This window comes from Hylobates moloch, unplaced genomic scaffold (assembly GCF_009828535.3).
Source record: "Hylobates moloch isolate HMO894 unplaced genomic scaffold, HMol_V3 SCAFFOLD_22, whole genome shotgun sequence".
NCBI lineage: Eukaryota > Metazoa > Chordata > Mammalia > Primates > Hylobatidae > Hylobates > Hylobates moloch.
In genome coordinates, this window is record NW_026652297.1 from 33,571,387 (window position 1) to 33,588,003 (window position 16,617).

At 40.5% G+C, this 16,617-nt stretch overlaps 2 protein-coding genes across 16 annotated transcripts in view; one reads left to right on the top strand and one right to left on the bottom strand.

The window, feature by feature from the left end:
* The window catches only part of INTS9 (integrator complex subunit 9), a 118,004-nt gene extending 102,911 nt beyond the window's left edge, over positions 1 to 15,093 (bottom strand). For both annotated transcript variants that reach the window (XM_058433283.1, XM_032143945.2), the window contains exon 1: positions 14,604 to 15,093. In XM_058433283.1, the coding sequence (XP_058289266.1) occupies positions 14,604 to 14,612 (9 nt within the window). In that variant the 5' untranslated portion in view covers positions 14,613 to 15,093. The remainder of the gene's footprint in view (positions 1 to 14,603) is intronic.
* Positions 15,094 to 15,125: 32 nt separating this feature from the next.
* HMBOX1 (homeobox containing 1) overlaps positions 15,126 to 16,617 on the top strand; it is a 174,430-nt gene continuing 172,938 nt past the window's right edge. For 6 of the 14 annotated variants that reach the window (XM_032143947.2, XM_032143956.2, XM_032143952.2 and 3 more), the window contains exon 1: positions 15,126 to 15,409. The gene's annotated coding sequence lies outside the window, so the exon portion shown is untranslated. Of the gene's footprint in view, positions 15,410 to 15,438; positions 15,751 to 16,296; positions 16,522 to 16,617 lie in introns of those variants that run through there. The other 8 variants (XM_032143950.2, XM_058433284.1, XM_032143963.2 and 5 more) reach the window with 5 other exon arrangements.

A 16,617-nucleotide genomic window follows, 5' to 3' on the forward strand; every position in this document is an offset into this window, starting at 1 on the left:
ATCTCAGCAGCCGGCCAGGCACACAAATAGGTTTTACTAGGCTGAATTTCTTAAGGTTTCCTGAAGAACCCCACATAAAGATGGTAACTTATCTTTATGGATAGATTTTCCATAATGGATTTATGGATGAATTTATGGATGAAAGGCAGTTTGCCAGTCCTCTAACAAGTTGCTATTTGCAGACAGGTGACATAGTCAACAATTTCACCCTTTAAAACTTTCAGGTCAACATAATGTTGAATTAAAGAAGCCAGACACAAATGAGACATAAGGTATAGTTCCATTTAAATGAAGTTCAAGAATAGGCAAATGTGAGACACAGTGATGTAAGTCAGAATAGTGGTCAACTGGAGGGAAAATTATTGACTGGGAAGGAAACAAAGTTGATGGAAACGTTCTGGATCTTAATTTTGATCATGAATACACGGATGCATATATAGGTAAAAATTCACCAAGCTGTATGTATGCTTGAAGTTTATGCTAGTTGAACTGAATGAAAAGTATACCTAAAACCAAACAAGCACCCTGAGGACGGCAACATACTTTCTAGTAATTTGTCTATACTCAACATGTTGATGTGACTGACAATACGTATTTATCAGTTCTGGAAGAAGAGGATCCCCCCTTCCCCCGGCCGACTATCTCATCCTCAACAGAGATGAAAGTCAAGGAATTCTTTAAGGTTTCTGTTCCCTCCTTATTCATATCTGGGCATTCTTCTCATACTATATCATCAACTGGTCCCACTGATTGTTGGGATGCCTTTTGCCCTCTGGTATATTTGTGAATTCTGTTACTGCTTCCAAGGTCTTCTGTAAAGTGCTAAAAAATATCTTTTCTCCTATGTAGGTAATTCTCACTTGGAATTTGCTTGATGCATTTGCTAAGCTCCCTAATTCTTCTTGTTTTGATTATATGTCACTTTCCTAAATATTTTCTGTAACTGCAATGAAGTCATACTTTTTGATTTCACATTCCAGTTTTTCTTAATTGTGTAAAATAAAACTCTTTTAATTCCTTGGTCCCAGATTTCCAAAGGGAAAAAATTAAAGGCTCTACATGTTTAAAAATTCATACTTTAAACTTTTTTTTTTTTTTTTTTTGAGATGGAATCTCGCTCTGTCACCCAAGCTGGAGTGCAGTGGCACAATCTCAGCTCACTGCAAGCTCCTCTTCCCAGGTTCACGCCATTCCCCTGCCTCAGCCTCCTGAGTAGCTGAGACTACAGGCACCCACCACCACGCCCGGCTAATTTTTTGTATTTTTTTTTAGTAGAGATGGGGTTTCGCTGTGTTAGCCAGGATGGTCTCGATCTCCTGACCTCGTGATCCGCCCACCTCAGCTTCCCAAAGTGCTGGGATTACAGGCATGAGCCACTGCGCCCAGCCACTTTAAACTCTTAAACTTCCTTGAAACTTTTCCTGGAAAACAGAAAACCCCCATAATTCTTATTCTTTACTGTCCAAACCACTAAGTCTTGTAGTAAAACCCACCATGCTTTTGCTTCAATTTGCCTAACTTTCCCTTCTAAGACATTTATTAGGTCTGCCCCTGCCCCACTTATAGTGATCTGTTGTTCCAATCAAATGAAACTAATTTCATGAGTAGCTGTATTAGTCTGTTTTCACACTGCTGATAAAGACATACCTGAGAGACTGGGCAGTTTACAAAAGAAAGAGGACTTACAGTTAGTTCCACATGGCTGGGGAGGTCTCACAATCATTACGTAAGGCAAGGAGGAGCAAATCACATCTTACATGGATGTCAGCAGGCAAAGAGAGAGCTTGTGCAGGGAGATTCCCTTTTTTAAAACTATCAGATCTTGTGAGACACATTTGCTATCATGAGAACAACTCAGGAAAGACGCGCCTCCATGATTCAACCATCTCCCACCAATCCCTCCCACAACACTTGGGGATTATGGGAGCTACAAGATGAAATTTGCGTGGAGACACATCAACCATATCAGTAGTTGATATTCTGAACTATCCAAATAGGAGGATGTCATCAGGGGGAAATGTATCCATTTTTGTACACACTGCTACAGAGCACTACAAAGCAAAAAAATACATAATAAATTGTACACATACATCACTGGGGAAATGGAACTTCTCCAAATTATTTTTACTTTAACTGTTCCTTCTACTTGTAATAACACATAACACTCCTTCTTGAAAATATTTATCAAAGTACTTTTCAAAGTCAGTTCAGATTTTGCCTCTCCAGGGAACTGTGATTCTCCCATTGGAATTCATCTTTTTTTTTCTTTCAACTTTTAAGTTCAAGGGTACATGTATAGGATGTACAGGTTTGTTACATAGGTAAATGTGTGCCATCGTGGTTTGCTGCAAAAAATCAACCCATCACCTAGGTATTAAGCCCAGAATCCATTAGCTATTCTTCCTGATGCTCTCCCTCCCCCTACCCACCCCGATGAAATTAATCTTCTATAATCCTAATCTTACATAGGTCCCCACTGCCTGTATCAAAGGCTATCACCAAAACGTTATATTCTCAATCACATACATTGAATATACACAGTTTGTTCAATAGTGAGTTACTGATAGGTAGGATCTATGTCTTATTTATCTTTATGTCTCAGAGCACTGAGAATGTTTTGTACAAGATAGGCATTTAATAACATTTGTTCAATTGTATAGCCAAACAATGGATTTTTGTTATTGCTTCTCTTATCTGTTAGCTATAACTATCACACAGTCATCAACATAGTCATCAACAGTTTCCTCCTACTGGATACATAGCTTCAATCGAAAACCATTTAAAAATAAGCCACCACCTAGGGCTCTGAGCCCCTTTTTGTTTCTACAGAGATTTTTTTTTGGGGGGTGTGTGGGTGGCCATTATGTTTATTTTAACAGATTGATTGTTTACATTTCTTGGGTTTATCAGGCCTATCTCTGAAGTACAGAGAAACTATTTCTGGCTGTTCTGTTTTCCAAGGAAACCTTGCAATTTTCTTTTAAGGTCATAGAAATCTATTACTAATTTCTTCCCTGTGTTTTGGCTAGGATCATGTGTAGAAATCTATTACTTCTATGAGTCTGCTATGCACCACCTAAGACTTTAAGTTATAAAATCCATTGTTTACTCAAAAGTCTGGAAAGGGCTTACAAGATATAATTAACTGCCTAGGACACACAATAAAACACACATACATTTTCTCTTTAGAAAAATAACTTATTGTTAGGCTATGTAAAAGAGTCTCACTTTACTAATGACTAGAAAATTAAGGAACAAGAAAGCAGCCAGCTACAGCATGTAAATTAAAATATATAAAAATTTCAAGCCAAAAATCAGTATCGCAGTGACGTTAAGTTTAAGAAGCATGCCCACTCTAATCAGAAATAGAACAGAGATGCGTACTACCAAAACTCCTATTCCAAATCATTCTGCATGTATAAGCCACTGCAATTACATCAGAGAAAGAAATGAAGTGTAAAAAAAAATCTGCAAAGTTATGCACTTGGAAAACCCATGAGAATCAACTGGAAAAGGTATTAAAAATTAAAATTCGACAAGGGGCCTGTGTAGTGAACACAAGAAATAAATAGCCTTCTTATATGAAAACCACACAGGAAAAGATTTCAGTTTCAGTAACAATCAAAAAGATAAAGTATTTAGATATAGATTTAACAAGAAATATCTAAAAGCTATATTAACAAAAGGTTTTAAAATGCTACAAAGAAACATTTAAAAAAAGAATTAAATAAAGGAAAAGACATGTCTTATTCTTAGACTCAATGATATAGTAAAAGAAATTAGTCAATTCTCTCCTTAAATTTTATAAATTCAACCTGATCCCAATAAAAACACAAAAAGGATTTTACTGGGAACTAATAATTCTAAATTTATACAAAATGTAAAAATCTAAGTTTTATACAAAAAAATAAATGAGAGCAGCCTGGAAAACTCTGAGGCACAGGGCAACGAACAGGAACAAATACTATCAGATATTAAAATATACTCCAGAACTACATAGGGTAAAATAGTTTACTACTGGAATATTAATAGATCAAGAGGAAGAGAACTGAGCAGGAAACGGAAATACAAATGCTTTTATAAATATATAAAATATGCTCCACATTGCATACATAATGTGAGAAAAATCAAATTTAAAATATAATGACATATTTTTTCACTTTTCAGTGAGAAAAAAACAAGTTTGATCATTACTTTGTAGTGGTAAGCATTAGGATATGCTACTGGCAACTGCAATTTGATAAATCTCTATGGGAGCATTTTTGCAATAAACCTTAATAAAAAACGCATATACCCTTTGAACCATCAATTTCACCAGAAGAAATGTATGCTACAGATGTACTCCCTAAGAGGCTCAGAAAGGAGATAATCTGTAAAATGTGAGTTGTAATTGCAAGAGACTGGAAACAATGTTAATTGATAGAAGTTTGGTTAGATAAATTATGGTATATTTAAACAACAGAACACTATGCAACTGGTTTTTCTTTTAGCAACAGTATGAATGTATTTTTGAGATATATTGACACTAGTTTCATAATTATGTTTTAAATCAGCAACAAAAACCATGCCCTAAACCTTAATCATGAATGATTTTTAAAATAGTTGGGGGAGGGTGTAGGTGGTGGAACAGTATCTTTCAGGCAAATATCCACAATTCTAAATGCTTCCTACAAGCAATGAAAATACAAAGTGTGTTAGAAATATTTTCTAAAAACATTTGAAAGCAGTATTGAAAATATTTCATTGTTCACAAGAAAAGTATCTTGAAACCAAAAGAACTGGGATCTTGTTAAATGCAGATTCTGTTCATTAGGTATAGGTATGCAGTCTTATAAAATGAGGTAGTTCTAGATATTTATATGAAATAATCTTAAAGACACATCTCTAACTTAAAAAAGAAAAATCAATATGCCAAACCAATGTGGATAATATCTCATCATTTTTGTAAAAAATAAAATAGGGATGAAAACTATATACATGTACGAAAATCCACAGAATATCTTTGAAAAATACAAAGGAAACTGATAACTGAGATTGCTCCTGGAAAGGAGGATAAAGAGTGAAAGAGTGGGAGGGAATCATTTAACTGTTTTTGTTTTTTGAAATAGGGTCTCACTCTGTTGCTCAGGCTGGAGTGCAGTGGAGCGATCATGGTTAACTGTAGCCTCGACCTCTTGGGCTCAAGTGGACCTCCTACCTCAGCCTCTTGAGTAGCTGGGACTACAGGTGTGTGCCACCACATCCAGCTAAAAAAAAAAACTGTTTTTTTGTAGAGACAGGGTCTGACTGTGTTGCCCAGGCTGGACTCAAACTTGTGGGCTCAAATGGTCCTCCTGCCTTGGCCTCCCAAAGTGCTGGGATTATAGGTGTCAGCCACTGTGCCTGGCCATCACTGTTTTTTTTTTTTTTTTTTTTTTTAAAAAAAACCTCTTATATAGTTAACTTAAAAAAAAATGTTGGGCCAGGCGCGGTGGCTCACGCCTGTAATCCCAGCACTTTGTGAGGCCCCGAGGCGGCCAGGTAACTTGAGGTCAGGAGTTCGAGACCAGCCTGACCAACATGGAAAAACCCGGTCTCTACTAAAAATACAAAAATTAGCCAGGTGTGGTGGCAGGTACCTGTAGTACCAGCTATTCTGGAGGCTGAGGCATGAGAATTGCTTGAGCCCAGGAAGTGGAGGTTGCAGTGAGCCAAGATTGCCCACTGCACTCCGGCCTGGGTGACAGAGTGAGACTTCGTCTCAAAAAAAAAAAAAAAAAAAAAAAAAAATTAAATTGGAAATAATACTAATTCTTCATACACTCTCGTACAACATAGAGGAGGTACAAAGGAGGAGGAAACATTTTCCAACGCATTCTATGAGAACAATATTACCTGATACCAATGTCAAACAAAGATATCACAAGAGAACTGACCAATATCCTTGATGAACACGTACACAAACATCCTCAACAAAATGTTAGCAAACCAAATCCAGCAACATATACAAAAGATTAAACACCATGATCAAGTGGAATTTGTTCCAGGAATGCAAGTCTGGTTTAACATTCAAAATTCAATTAAAGTAATATATTAATATAAAGACAAAAACCACATGATCACCTTGATAGATGAAGGAAAAGCATCTGACAAAATCCAAGACCCATTTACGATAAAAACACTCAACAAGCTGGATAGAAGGGAATATCATCAGCCTGATACAGGGCATCTATGAAAAACCTACAGTTCACATCATATTTAGGAGTGAACAACTGAATATTTTCTTCCTAAGATGAGGAACAAATCAATGATGCCTGCTTGTACTACCTCTATTCAACGTTGTACTGGAGGGTCTAGCTAGTACAATCATGCAAGCAAAAGAAGTGAAAACATGGAGAAATTAGAAATGAAAACTTATGTTCACACAGTCATAACAGCCAAAAAGCAGAAACAATTCAAATGTCCATCACCTGGTGCAGGAATAAACAAAATGCAGAGTACCCATAGAGGAAAATATTATTCAGCAAGAAAAAAGAAACAACCAATATATGCTACCACATGAAGGAACTTCAGAAACATTACACCAAATGAAAGAAGATGTCTTAGCCACAAAAGACCCCATATCAAATGAGTTAATTTACATAAAATGACCAGAAAGGGCAAATCTACCAAGACAGAAATTAAATAGATTCGTGGCTGCCGAGGCCTGGAGGTAGTAACGGAGATCTTTTTGGAGTAATGGAAATGGGCTAAATCTGGATCGTGGTGAATGAGGCACAACTCTGAAATTTACTAAAAGTCACTGAATTTTGTTTTATATGCATGAATTTTACATGTTATATATTACACCTCAAAAAAGCTGTTTAAACAATGTAAAAAAGGTAACTATAATAATATCATTTACATATTAAAACTACTGCTTTTTACCCATATTTCCACATGCTGGAAAAAAATAGAGGAAAGAAAACTTATAAAGCTAGAATATCTCATTATGCTTGCCTTTATTTTAATGGCATAGAAAAATGTAGACATATTGTATTTAGAAGAAGAGACTGATTAAGCCATAAATCTGAGAAATGGATTATGCAAGACATCTTATTATTCACCTCTCCCACCTCTTCACAAACACCAGTGATGAGAAATAAACTACCCTAAAGCCAAAAAAGGTGTTAGTTTTACAATACCTATTAAAGAATAGCTTTCTTGAACATCATTTGTCTGATTACCTATCTTTGAGAGCGCTAAAGTTCATTCAAATGTGCTTTTTTTTTTTTTTTTCTGAGACGGAGTCTCGCTCTGTCGCCCAGGCTGGAGTGCAGTGGCGCGATCTCGGCTCACTGCAAGCTCCGCCTCCCGGGTTCACGCCATTCTCCTGCCTCAGCCTCTCCGAGTAGCTGGGACTACAGGCGCCCGCCACCACGCCCGGCTAATTTTTTTGTATTTTTAGTAGAGACGGGGTTTCACCGTGGTCTCGATCTCCTGACCTCGTGATCCGCCCGCCTCGGCCTCCCAAAGTGCTGGGATTACAAGCGTGAGCCACTGCGCCCGGCCTCAAATGTCGTTTCAATAAATTTAAACATTTTAAATCTTTGAGGCATTTCCTTCAAATTCACGATAAATCAGGGGCCATTTAAATCTGTTGTTTTTCTCACAGTAAAGTTCCCACCACACAGTTACTAGTCTTTATCACTGAGCAACTTGTGACTTTCAAGCCAGCGCCTTTCTCTTGCAGGGTCTTCTCTATTTCCCTTCCTGTCCTTTCTGTTCCTACTCTTGCCTTTTCTTGTGATCTCTGCAAATTTCTGGCATGTACCCCTTTCTTAGCCCTGCCTGATGTGTCAACTCCAGGCTTCCTCTCACTGGCCTTCCCTTTCCTGGGGAGTATAGGGGATTTCCTCTGCCATCTACCCACACTTCCCCAGCTGCCTCTCCAATCTGTCTGATCTCATAGTACCATCATCTTAATTCCTACATCTATGCACTGGCATTTCCAAAGCAACACCATAGATCTTTTACAAGTTTCCTTTTGAAGATTCTTCTGGCACCATATTTTTATCTGAAGAAATATGTTCCCCTTTCTGGTACATCTTCCCACGTCTGCAATCACTACTCCAGGGACATTTTACTAAACATGGATGAAGTCTATAGTAGACTGAGAGCATGTGAGGATAGATCAAAGAAGAAAGCTACATTTGGAAGACAAATAGTAAAAGTAAAGAAACAGCATCATTGGCAAGGGTAGGGAAAATGCATTCTCATTTACTACCTGTACAATGGAAAACTAGTGAGCAATTTGGCCTTACCTGTTAAAATTTTCAGAAAGTATATTATTGGATACAATTAAATACAGTTTTGACCATTACATGTAACAAAAATATTTGAGCCTGTGCCCAAGGGTATCTCTAATCAGGACATTCAATGTAATACTATTTGAACTGGACAGTAAACTCACTAGGCTTCACGTTCCATATAGGCTGGGGATAAATCTGTTTTGTTCACTGCAATATGCTTAGTATCTTGAGCAACGCCTGGTACAGAGGAGGTGTTCAGAAGGTTTGTTGAGTAAATACATGAATGATGGAGACCTGAGGGTTGGTTTATGCCTGGACCTCTGCTGGTGTTCAGCAAACCAGGAGTGTATTTTCCATGTGGAATGACTTGGTGGCCATGCTGCAACCTGGGCCCTTGTGAACTGTTAACTAAATATTGCTGAACATCAGAGCAAATGCCAGAGGGATATGAGTACTCAGAGCAAACCAGTCACAAAACAAATATGCTACTGTGGTACTGTGGTTATAGCAAGAGTAATGCTGTAATACTTCTATTAGTACAGTCTTCTGGCTTTGCTGATTGACCATAGGTAAGCCAGATTTTTTTTTTTTTCAATTCAACTATTACTACCAAAAGTCTGTCATCAGTGTATCTTTTTTTGTTGTTGTTGTTGGAGACAGGGCCTTGTTCTGTCACTCAGGCTAGAGTGCAGTGGTGCAATCAGCTCATTGTAACCTCAAATCCCTGGGCTCAAGCAAACCTCTCACCTCAGCCTACTGAGTAGCTGGGACTATGGGCACAAGACACCAGGCCTAGCTAATTTTTAATTTTTTTTGTACAGACAGGGTCTCACTATGTTGCCCAGGTCTGGAACTCCTGGGCTCAAGTGATCCTCCTCCTCAGCTTCCTGAAGTGCTAGGATTACAGGTGTGAGCCACTGTGCTTGGCCCGATATATTTTTTTTGCCTTGTTAAGTATAAAAGATTTAATCTTCAGAAAAATAATTTTGGACTCTGAAATGCCTAAGAGTAAAACATCCATCTTTATCACGAAGCATTACTGAGCAAGGTATGTAACTTAGCCTTATGTCACACGCAGCTTTTCAGAGTTTGAGGAAATCATGAAGGAAAAAACCTATTGAGGTTATGATAAAATATGACCTTTGAAAAGCTTGAAATGACATTACATCCTAAAGACACAGGAGGGCACTCTTATCAACCAGCAAAGAAAAACAGAAAAGACAGTGAAGTCAAGCTGACATTTTAACAATTTGTACTGCAATAGTTGAATCAAGCACCGGTAAAACGTTGAGGGCTTATAATTTATAGCCCGAGATTTCCTGTTTTCATGTACAACCTAGGAAGCCAACAGGAGTCTACAACCATGTAAATTGGAGGAAGAACGCAACACTCTCAGATCCAAGGTGAGGATTAACCACGCCCCTTTCTAATGATTTCTTAAACTGACCTTGGGGCAGGATTTGCCCCTTTCAAGCAATTTTCTACATAATCTACAATTGCACTCGGTGTTTTACTTGTCTTCCACTGGGAGCAGTCCATGAATTCATTTCTTTGCTCCATCTGTTTTCCCAGAAGAAATGGCAAGTTAAAAGTTTGAGCCAGTAGAAATGAAACAGCATTTTGAACAAAGGAGCAAAGACCACTGAAGAATGTATTTCGTGGCCTTCTCAAGTTTTAAAATTTGTAAACACAACTACAGCATGTAATTTTCTCCTTCAAATTTAATAAGTATAGTATAACAAGCATTTAAATGACCTTCCTTTAAGACTTTTAACAAGCTGGCCTCTGCAGAGCGCCATGGATTCTGAGGCACTCAGGCCCCTCCCAAAGAAAGGATTAGCATTAATTTTAAAGTCACATTCAAATTTGTGTCTCAGCAAAATTATAAACAATTCCATGTCACAGGGGTCAAATGTAATGGTTAAAATGGAAAGCGTTAAAACTGTGAATGCCAAGGGTATACTGTGGTTGCATAATAAATCTTTGTTGACTGAATAAGCCAGAAAAGATTCTCTCCATCTCAGGTACTATCTGTAGGAAGTACAACACACAGGCTGCATTCTTGAACTGCTTTGGACTATTTTATTCGCTTGAATCTTCATCTATTTAAATGACTGGGTTCCTGGGCATGATGTTTCAAACTTAATTTCTGTCAATGTGCTCAGAATGTTTTGTTCCATGTTCTTTCGGTAAGGGCCTTTGTGAATTCCAGTTTCTATCCTTAGCTGAACTGGCTATCAGGGTACCCAATTAGGCTTAATCTATACAAATAACAGAACATGCTCTAAAATGTGCTAATTTAAAAGATAATATTTCTAATTTTCCTCTGCTTTCTAAAATGATTCTGGTTAACTGAAAATGCCAATGAGTTTTCTTCAGTTAAATAAAGCTGCCTGAATATTGCATATTATAAATACAGAAAGCCATTGAAATCCTCTAAGTTGGTATCTAAGAAGGAGATATCCAAGTATTATGTTATAATGGCATCCATTGTTTTCATGTGGGTGTGTGAAAAGCCACCAAGAGGGTGATGTGCAAAGTTAGGGAATTATAAATGGTATCACAGGAGCTAAATTTGGAATATAAAAAATACTAACTTCAGCCCCAAATTAGTATGCTCTGATATGGGGGCCTTTAGCTCATCAAGAAAGTTCCCAAACTTAAAAAAAAATTTTTTTAACCAATAACCTTAAAAACTTTTTTTTGTTTTTTGTTTTTGAGATAGGGTCTCATTTTGTCACCCAGGCTGGAATGCAGTGGTGCCATCACAGCTCACTCCAGCCTCGACCTCCTAGGCGCAAGTGATCCTCCTGCCTCAGCCCCCCAAGTAGCTGGGACTACAGGCACATGCCACGACGCTCCGCTAATTTTTCTATCTTTTGTAAAGACAGGTTTTGCCACGTTGCTCAGGCTGGTCTACAACTCCTGATCTCAAGCCATCTGCCTGCCTCTGCCTCCCAAAGTGCTAGGATTACAGTCATGAACCACTGCATCTGGCCTGAAGATCTTAATTGAACCACACTTGCATTTAAAGCTAATTTTTAAAAATAGCCTTGAATACATTTTCTGTATGCACTCTACCTTCTTTTTTTTTAAGAGATAACCTAGGCATGGTGCAGGGTGCTAGAGTTCTTACCCTCACTAAATAACAGGGAAACCTGGGTTTCAATCTTGGCTCTATCATTTTTAATCCATGCTAACTTTAAGCCACTTACTTCACCTGCCTGAAGCTCACATTTTTCGTCTGTAAAATGGGAATACTGTCACCTGGATCAAAGGATTAAATGGGAAACTATATAGCAAATACTTAGCACATTGCCTGGCACACAATAATTGCTTTATAAAAGGTAGCAATCATTCATTTTTTACTTCAATGGTTACTGCTTATTGTAATCTCTTTAATTTCACCCTTTAATCTTTTCTCAAGGGTATCCATAGACCTTGATAAACCTTCAGAAATTATTTATCAATTATTTACACAGAATCTACATGGGGGAGGACAGACACAGGCCAATAATTACAAGTGCTACAAATAAGTAGTATGCCATCAAACATATAACAGGGGTACTTAATTCAAGGAGGCCCTGAAGAAATGTTATTTAGACAGAGATCTGAAATATATGAAGAAATTAGCCAGGCAAAAAAGAGTGAGGCAGGAAATGGAACATATTCAACCAAGTTAAGTGTAGGAAGTTATCCTAATGGCAAAGAAAGATACTGAGAGGGTTTCATGGAACTCTGCAATTAAAACAACTTCCGGATGCAGAGGAAAGAATGAATTTGAGATGGTTAAGACTCAATGCAGGGAGACCCGATAAGGGGTCTTGTTGAATTCCAATTACAAAGTCAGTATTCTAGTTGGACTGGAGAGAAATAGAACCTATTTAAGAAAGCTTCATTTAGGAAGTAGAATCAATAAGAGGTGGTCATAGATTGTGTGTGGGAAGGGTACTCTGGAAAGTGAATCTCAAAAATGAGAAAATGCTAAACAAAATGTATTTTTTGTTTCATAATTATAAATTTAAAACACAGCCTATTACATATTTCTTAAGCAGTACACAAAATTAAAACTTTTAGGCCACGGGAGGACTTATTCCAACCATTTGGGAGGCATGCCACACCAATAACTTACTGAGCAACAATGCTTTTAGTATGTTGATGGGAATTCTAAATTATATTTATCTATCAACTACCAAATAAATTTTAGTATGTAATACATAGTTGCAAAGTAAAGAGGGAGTATGAGTATCAATAGCATACTTCCTTTTCCTCTGAGACATCTTTGGTTCTTAACGGAAAAAATAATTTTCCACTTTTTTACTTTTTTCTTTTCCCCGGTTTCGTATTTCTAAATAAATTAAGCAGGAGGATTTTATGAGCAAACTAAAATATATGTAAAGTAAACCCTGGCTTTTTGATACCCTCACTAATGAGTTGTTATGGGAAAAACTATTTCACACTTCCCTGCCTTCTTAAACTGAACACACTAAATATAATTTGTTCTTTATTGAGAACACAGGGTCCATGCTTTAGCCAATAAGGTACCAAGCTCTTATGCTCCTATAAGCTGACCTCTTTCATGGAAGGCCCTGCCTTACTTATCCTTCTTATCAGTTCAAGAGCCACGTTTCCAAGAAGCTGTCCCCTGACCTCCCCAATCCTCTGTTCTCTGAATTCCCAAAACCCTGAACACACCTCTATTTTACTATGAACACAGTGAATTATAATTTCGGACCAGGCATGGTGGCTCATGCCTGTAATTCCAGCACTTTGGAAGGTCGAGGTGGGCAGATACCTTGAACCCAGGAGTTTGAGACCAGCCTGGGCAACATGGTAAAACCCTATCTCTACAAAAAAATAAGCAGGGTGCAATGGTGCGCGCCTGTATTCCCAGCTATATGGGGAGACCGACGCGAGAGGATCGCTTGAGCCCGAAAGGTGGAGGTGGCAGTGAGCTGAGAAGGCGCCACTGCACTCCAGTCTGGGCCCCACAAAGCCAGACCCTGTCTCTAAATAAATAAATAATAACTTTGGTTTACTTTTCTGTCTTCTTCTTAGGTTGCATGCTTCTGTAGGGCAACGGCTATGACTTTTAATTCTGCACTATTAAATGTGTAACACACTGACCCAGGGGTAAGTTGCCATTCTCAAGGTTTAGTGACCCGCATCCTTTCCCTTATATAAACAGCTTTATACGGAGACAATTTCGGAATTGAATCCACTTTTAATACTTTCTCTGACTTCGCAGAAAACAGCTGGCTTTGCAGAGTATATGCCTGTAGCACAATGATTATCAAGACGAGGGTGGGTGGGTTGTGTGGTTTGGCAAAGCATGTTCAGATAATTACATAAATGGTAAAAAATAAACTTCTTTTTTTTTTTTTTGAGACAGAGTCTTGCTCTGTTGCCAGGCTGGAGTGCAGTGGTGCGATCTCGGCTTACTGCAACCTCCGCCTCCCGGGTTTAAGCGATTCTCCTGCCTCAAGTAAAGCTTGACAATAACTTGGCTGCACGAATATGGGTTTTAAAAGGTTGAGAAACAGTGTTTCACACCTGCCTTTCTACACTATGTTATTACTAATTGAATCGAGTTGGAATAAACTAGTTAGACTTGTGTGCACAATGAGTCAAATGGCTCAAATCAAAGGTCTGAGAACCCTCCATGAACCAGGTGCTTGAGCTGTGTGATGTTAAGACTTCAGGTATACCGGGCACGCTTCATTCGGCCTGGGCTCATGCAGTCCCTACAGTCTTAGAATGGAATACCATATAACACTTCTCTGCCCATCTAAATCCCATGCAGGGTTTAAGACTCAACTTCTCCACCCTCTGACCTCGTCCTGAATTCCAAGGGCAGTGAGGAGTCTATATAACCGGATATTTAATAAGTGATGACGTTCTGCCGAATGTTTTTTACTGTCTGCTTAAATCTAGCCGGTCTCAACAACAGTAGGGAGACAGGATACTCAAGCGCCAATCGAATGCAAAGGGATTGTTAACAGCCTATTATAACCCTCACGTGGGAGCCAGGACGTCCAAACCTGGTTAACAGAGCCCACAGAGTTCATAGGCGAAGGACTGTGACAGAGTCAACGTCTTGTCTGAACAAAAAGACCCACCAACGAGCGAAAAAAGACCTCCTGGGAGGGATGGGGGGGAGAGGAATTCAAACCTTCCCAACAACAAAAAGCAGCTTTCCTTAGCCCACTCCACTTTCCAGCTCAATAACTGCTACCCCTCCTGTGCGACGATTCCCTGCCCAACGTAGGAAAAAAAGAGGTCCAAAAGGGTATAGCATCACCTTTGCCCTCTGACCTAGGAGCGAAGACTCACCAGTTTCATAATGGACTTTTGGTGGTTCAATAGCAGTCACTGAACTCCTCAAACCCAGGAAGTGTCTTCCGGTGCAATCTCCGCCACCTGCCAGCCGAGAGCATCGCGGGACTTGCAGTCTTTCTTCCTCACGTCCCTTCCAGGGGAATAATGGGAAATGTAGTCTCCCCTCCAGGCATCATGGGAACTGTGGTCGCCTTTCATTTTCCTCCCTTTCCTCTCCGAACGCCTCCTTCCGTCAGCTCAAATTCATCCCAGCCGCCAATGCATCCTCCCTCTCCACTCCAGCATGATATAATGTCCCCCTTACGGGCCTGGGGCCCATGGTGTTCTGGGATGTGTAGTCCCAACGGCTCCGACTCCCCTTTCCCCTCCTCCCAAAGCGAAGGCGGATGGGCACGCGGCTTGCCGGGAGTTGTAGTTCCCTTGGGCCTCTAGGCGCCGGGCTCCGCAATTTTACTCAGGGGAGGCAGGAACTACAACTCCCAGGGACGCCCGGCGGCAGCAGGTGGGAGCGGGGCTGTTGATATCAATATGGCGGTTGTCAGCCAGACAAAGACAGTCAGTCTGATGTGATTGAGACAAGGGAGGTTTTTCAGGGGGAGACTGGGAGATAGGGGCCTCCCCTCCCCCTTCTCCTCTTCCTGCGCCGGCCTCAACCCCTCCCCAGTCCCCTCCCGAAGGGCGCCCCACGCGGAAGACACCCCTCCCCCTCCCGCTTTCCCTCCTCCCTACCTCAGCCCTTCGTACTGGGACGTTGGGGAGGGGGCTGTGCCGGGCGGAGAGAACTCAGCGAGGATTCTGAGGTGAGTCGAGCGGTTTTTAAGCCGGACTACCTCAAGTCTCTTTCCTCACTTCTTTCTCTTCACTTAAAACAATTTTTTTTGGAGGGGTTTTGGGGAGGAAGTGAGCGGACGCTGGGGATGGGTCTCGTTAGCGGCCGGATTGAGAGGAGGGAGGAAGCAGGGGGCTTCCGAGCGGGTGACCCAGACGCGGGCTGTGGGGTGGGGCAGTTCGTGGGGCCGGTCCTGGAAAGGCATAGACTGCCCCCCAACTCTTCTGGTTTCCTCTACTATGAGCGGAAGGTTTGAATCCTGGAGGTGGGGTCTCCGGTGTGGAGTTCGGGAAACTGTGAGGTGATTTGCAGGTGTGTTGGTTTGTTTGGGGTGTGTAAGTGTGTTTAAACTGTGTGACGTGTACTCGTGTGCTCTGCTCGTCTTGGAGCGGTGTCTGTAGATGGGAAGTTAGACCGCGCGAGTCCTCGCTCGCTCTGGGCCTGGGCTGAGGGGCGGGCGTGAGGTCCTGGTGCTGGGCGTTTGGGCTGGCGACGTGGTGCGAGGCAGCCGGGCTCAGCAACTCGCTTGTGTCCCGTCGCCCGCTCACACTCCGCCACTCGCCTCCGTCCCCTCCCCTGGACGAATCTCCACCCCAAACTCCAGCCACGAGAACTGTAGAGATGGTGTGATGTGGAGATGGATTTTTTGCATCCTCAAGTCGGTAGATAGGTGGGAAAGGAAAAGTGTTTCTTAATATTTTATTCCGGAACCGTGTTTTGGTTACACTATTGGGGCTACTTTGAAAGGCGTCCTCCACCCACCTTCACCCCGAAACAGTAGGTAGAGGTATCTTGTCTTCGTGTGAATTAGATGAATAATTGCTGAAGATTCGGGGGGCCTGGGGTGGGGGTCGGGAGTGCTGGATTGTGTACGCGTCTGTGTGTGTCTACTAAAGAGACGGAATGTCTGTTGTGTATCTGGAGATAGGGCGACTTATTTTCGTAGTAGGAGGAACTGTTGGAAATTATTTGCGGGAGAGGGGGTGCGCTGAAAGGCGCTGCTTGTATTTTTCTTCTACTCCACCCTGTTCTGTCTTGCATTTGCCTGAAAGCTGGTGGAATGGAACAGTGAAGAAGCATTGGGTGAGTAAAGGGAAGAATGCAGTTGGCATTAAAGATAACACTATGTAAAGTTGAATGGTATAAAGTGATTACTGTTTTTATTTACGCTGAAGCTTA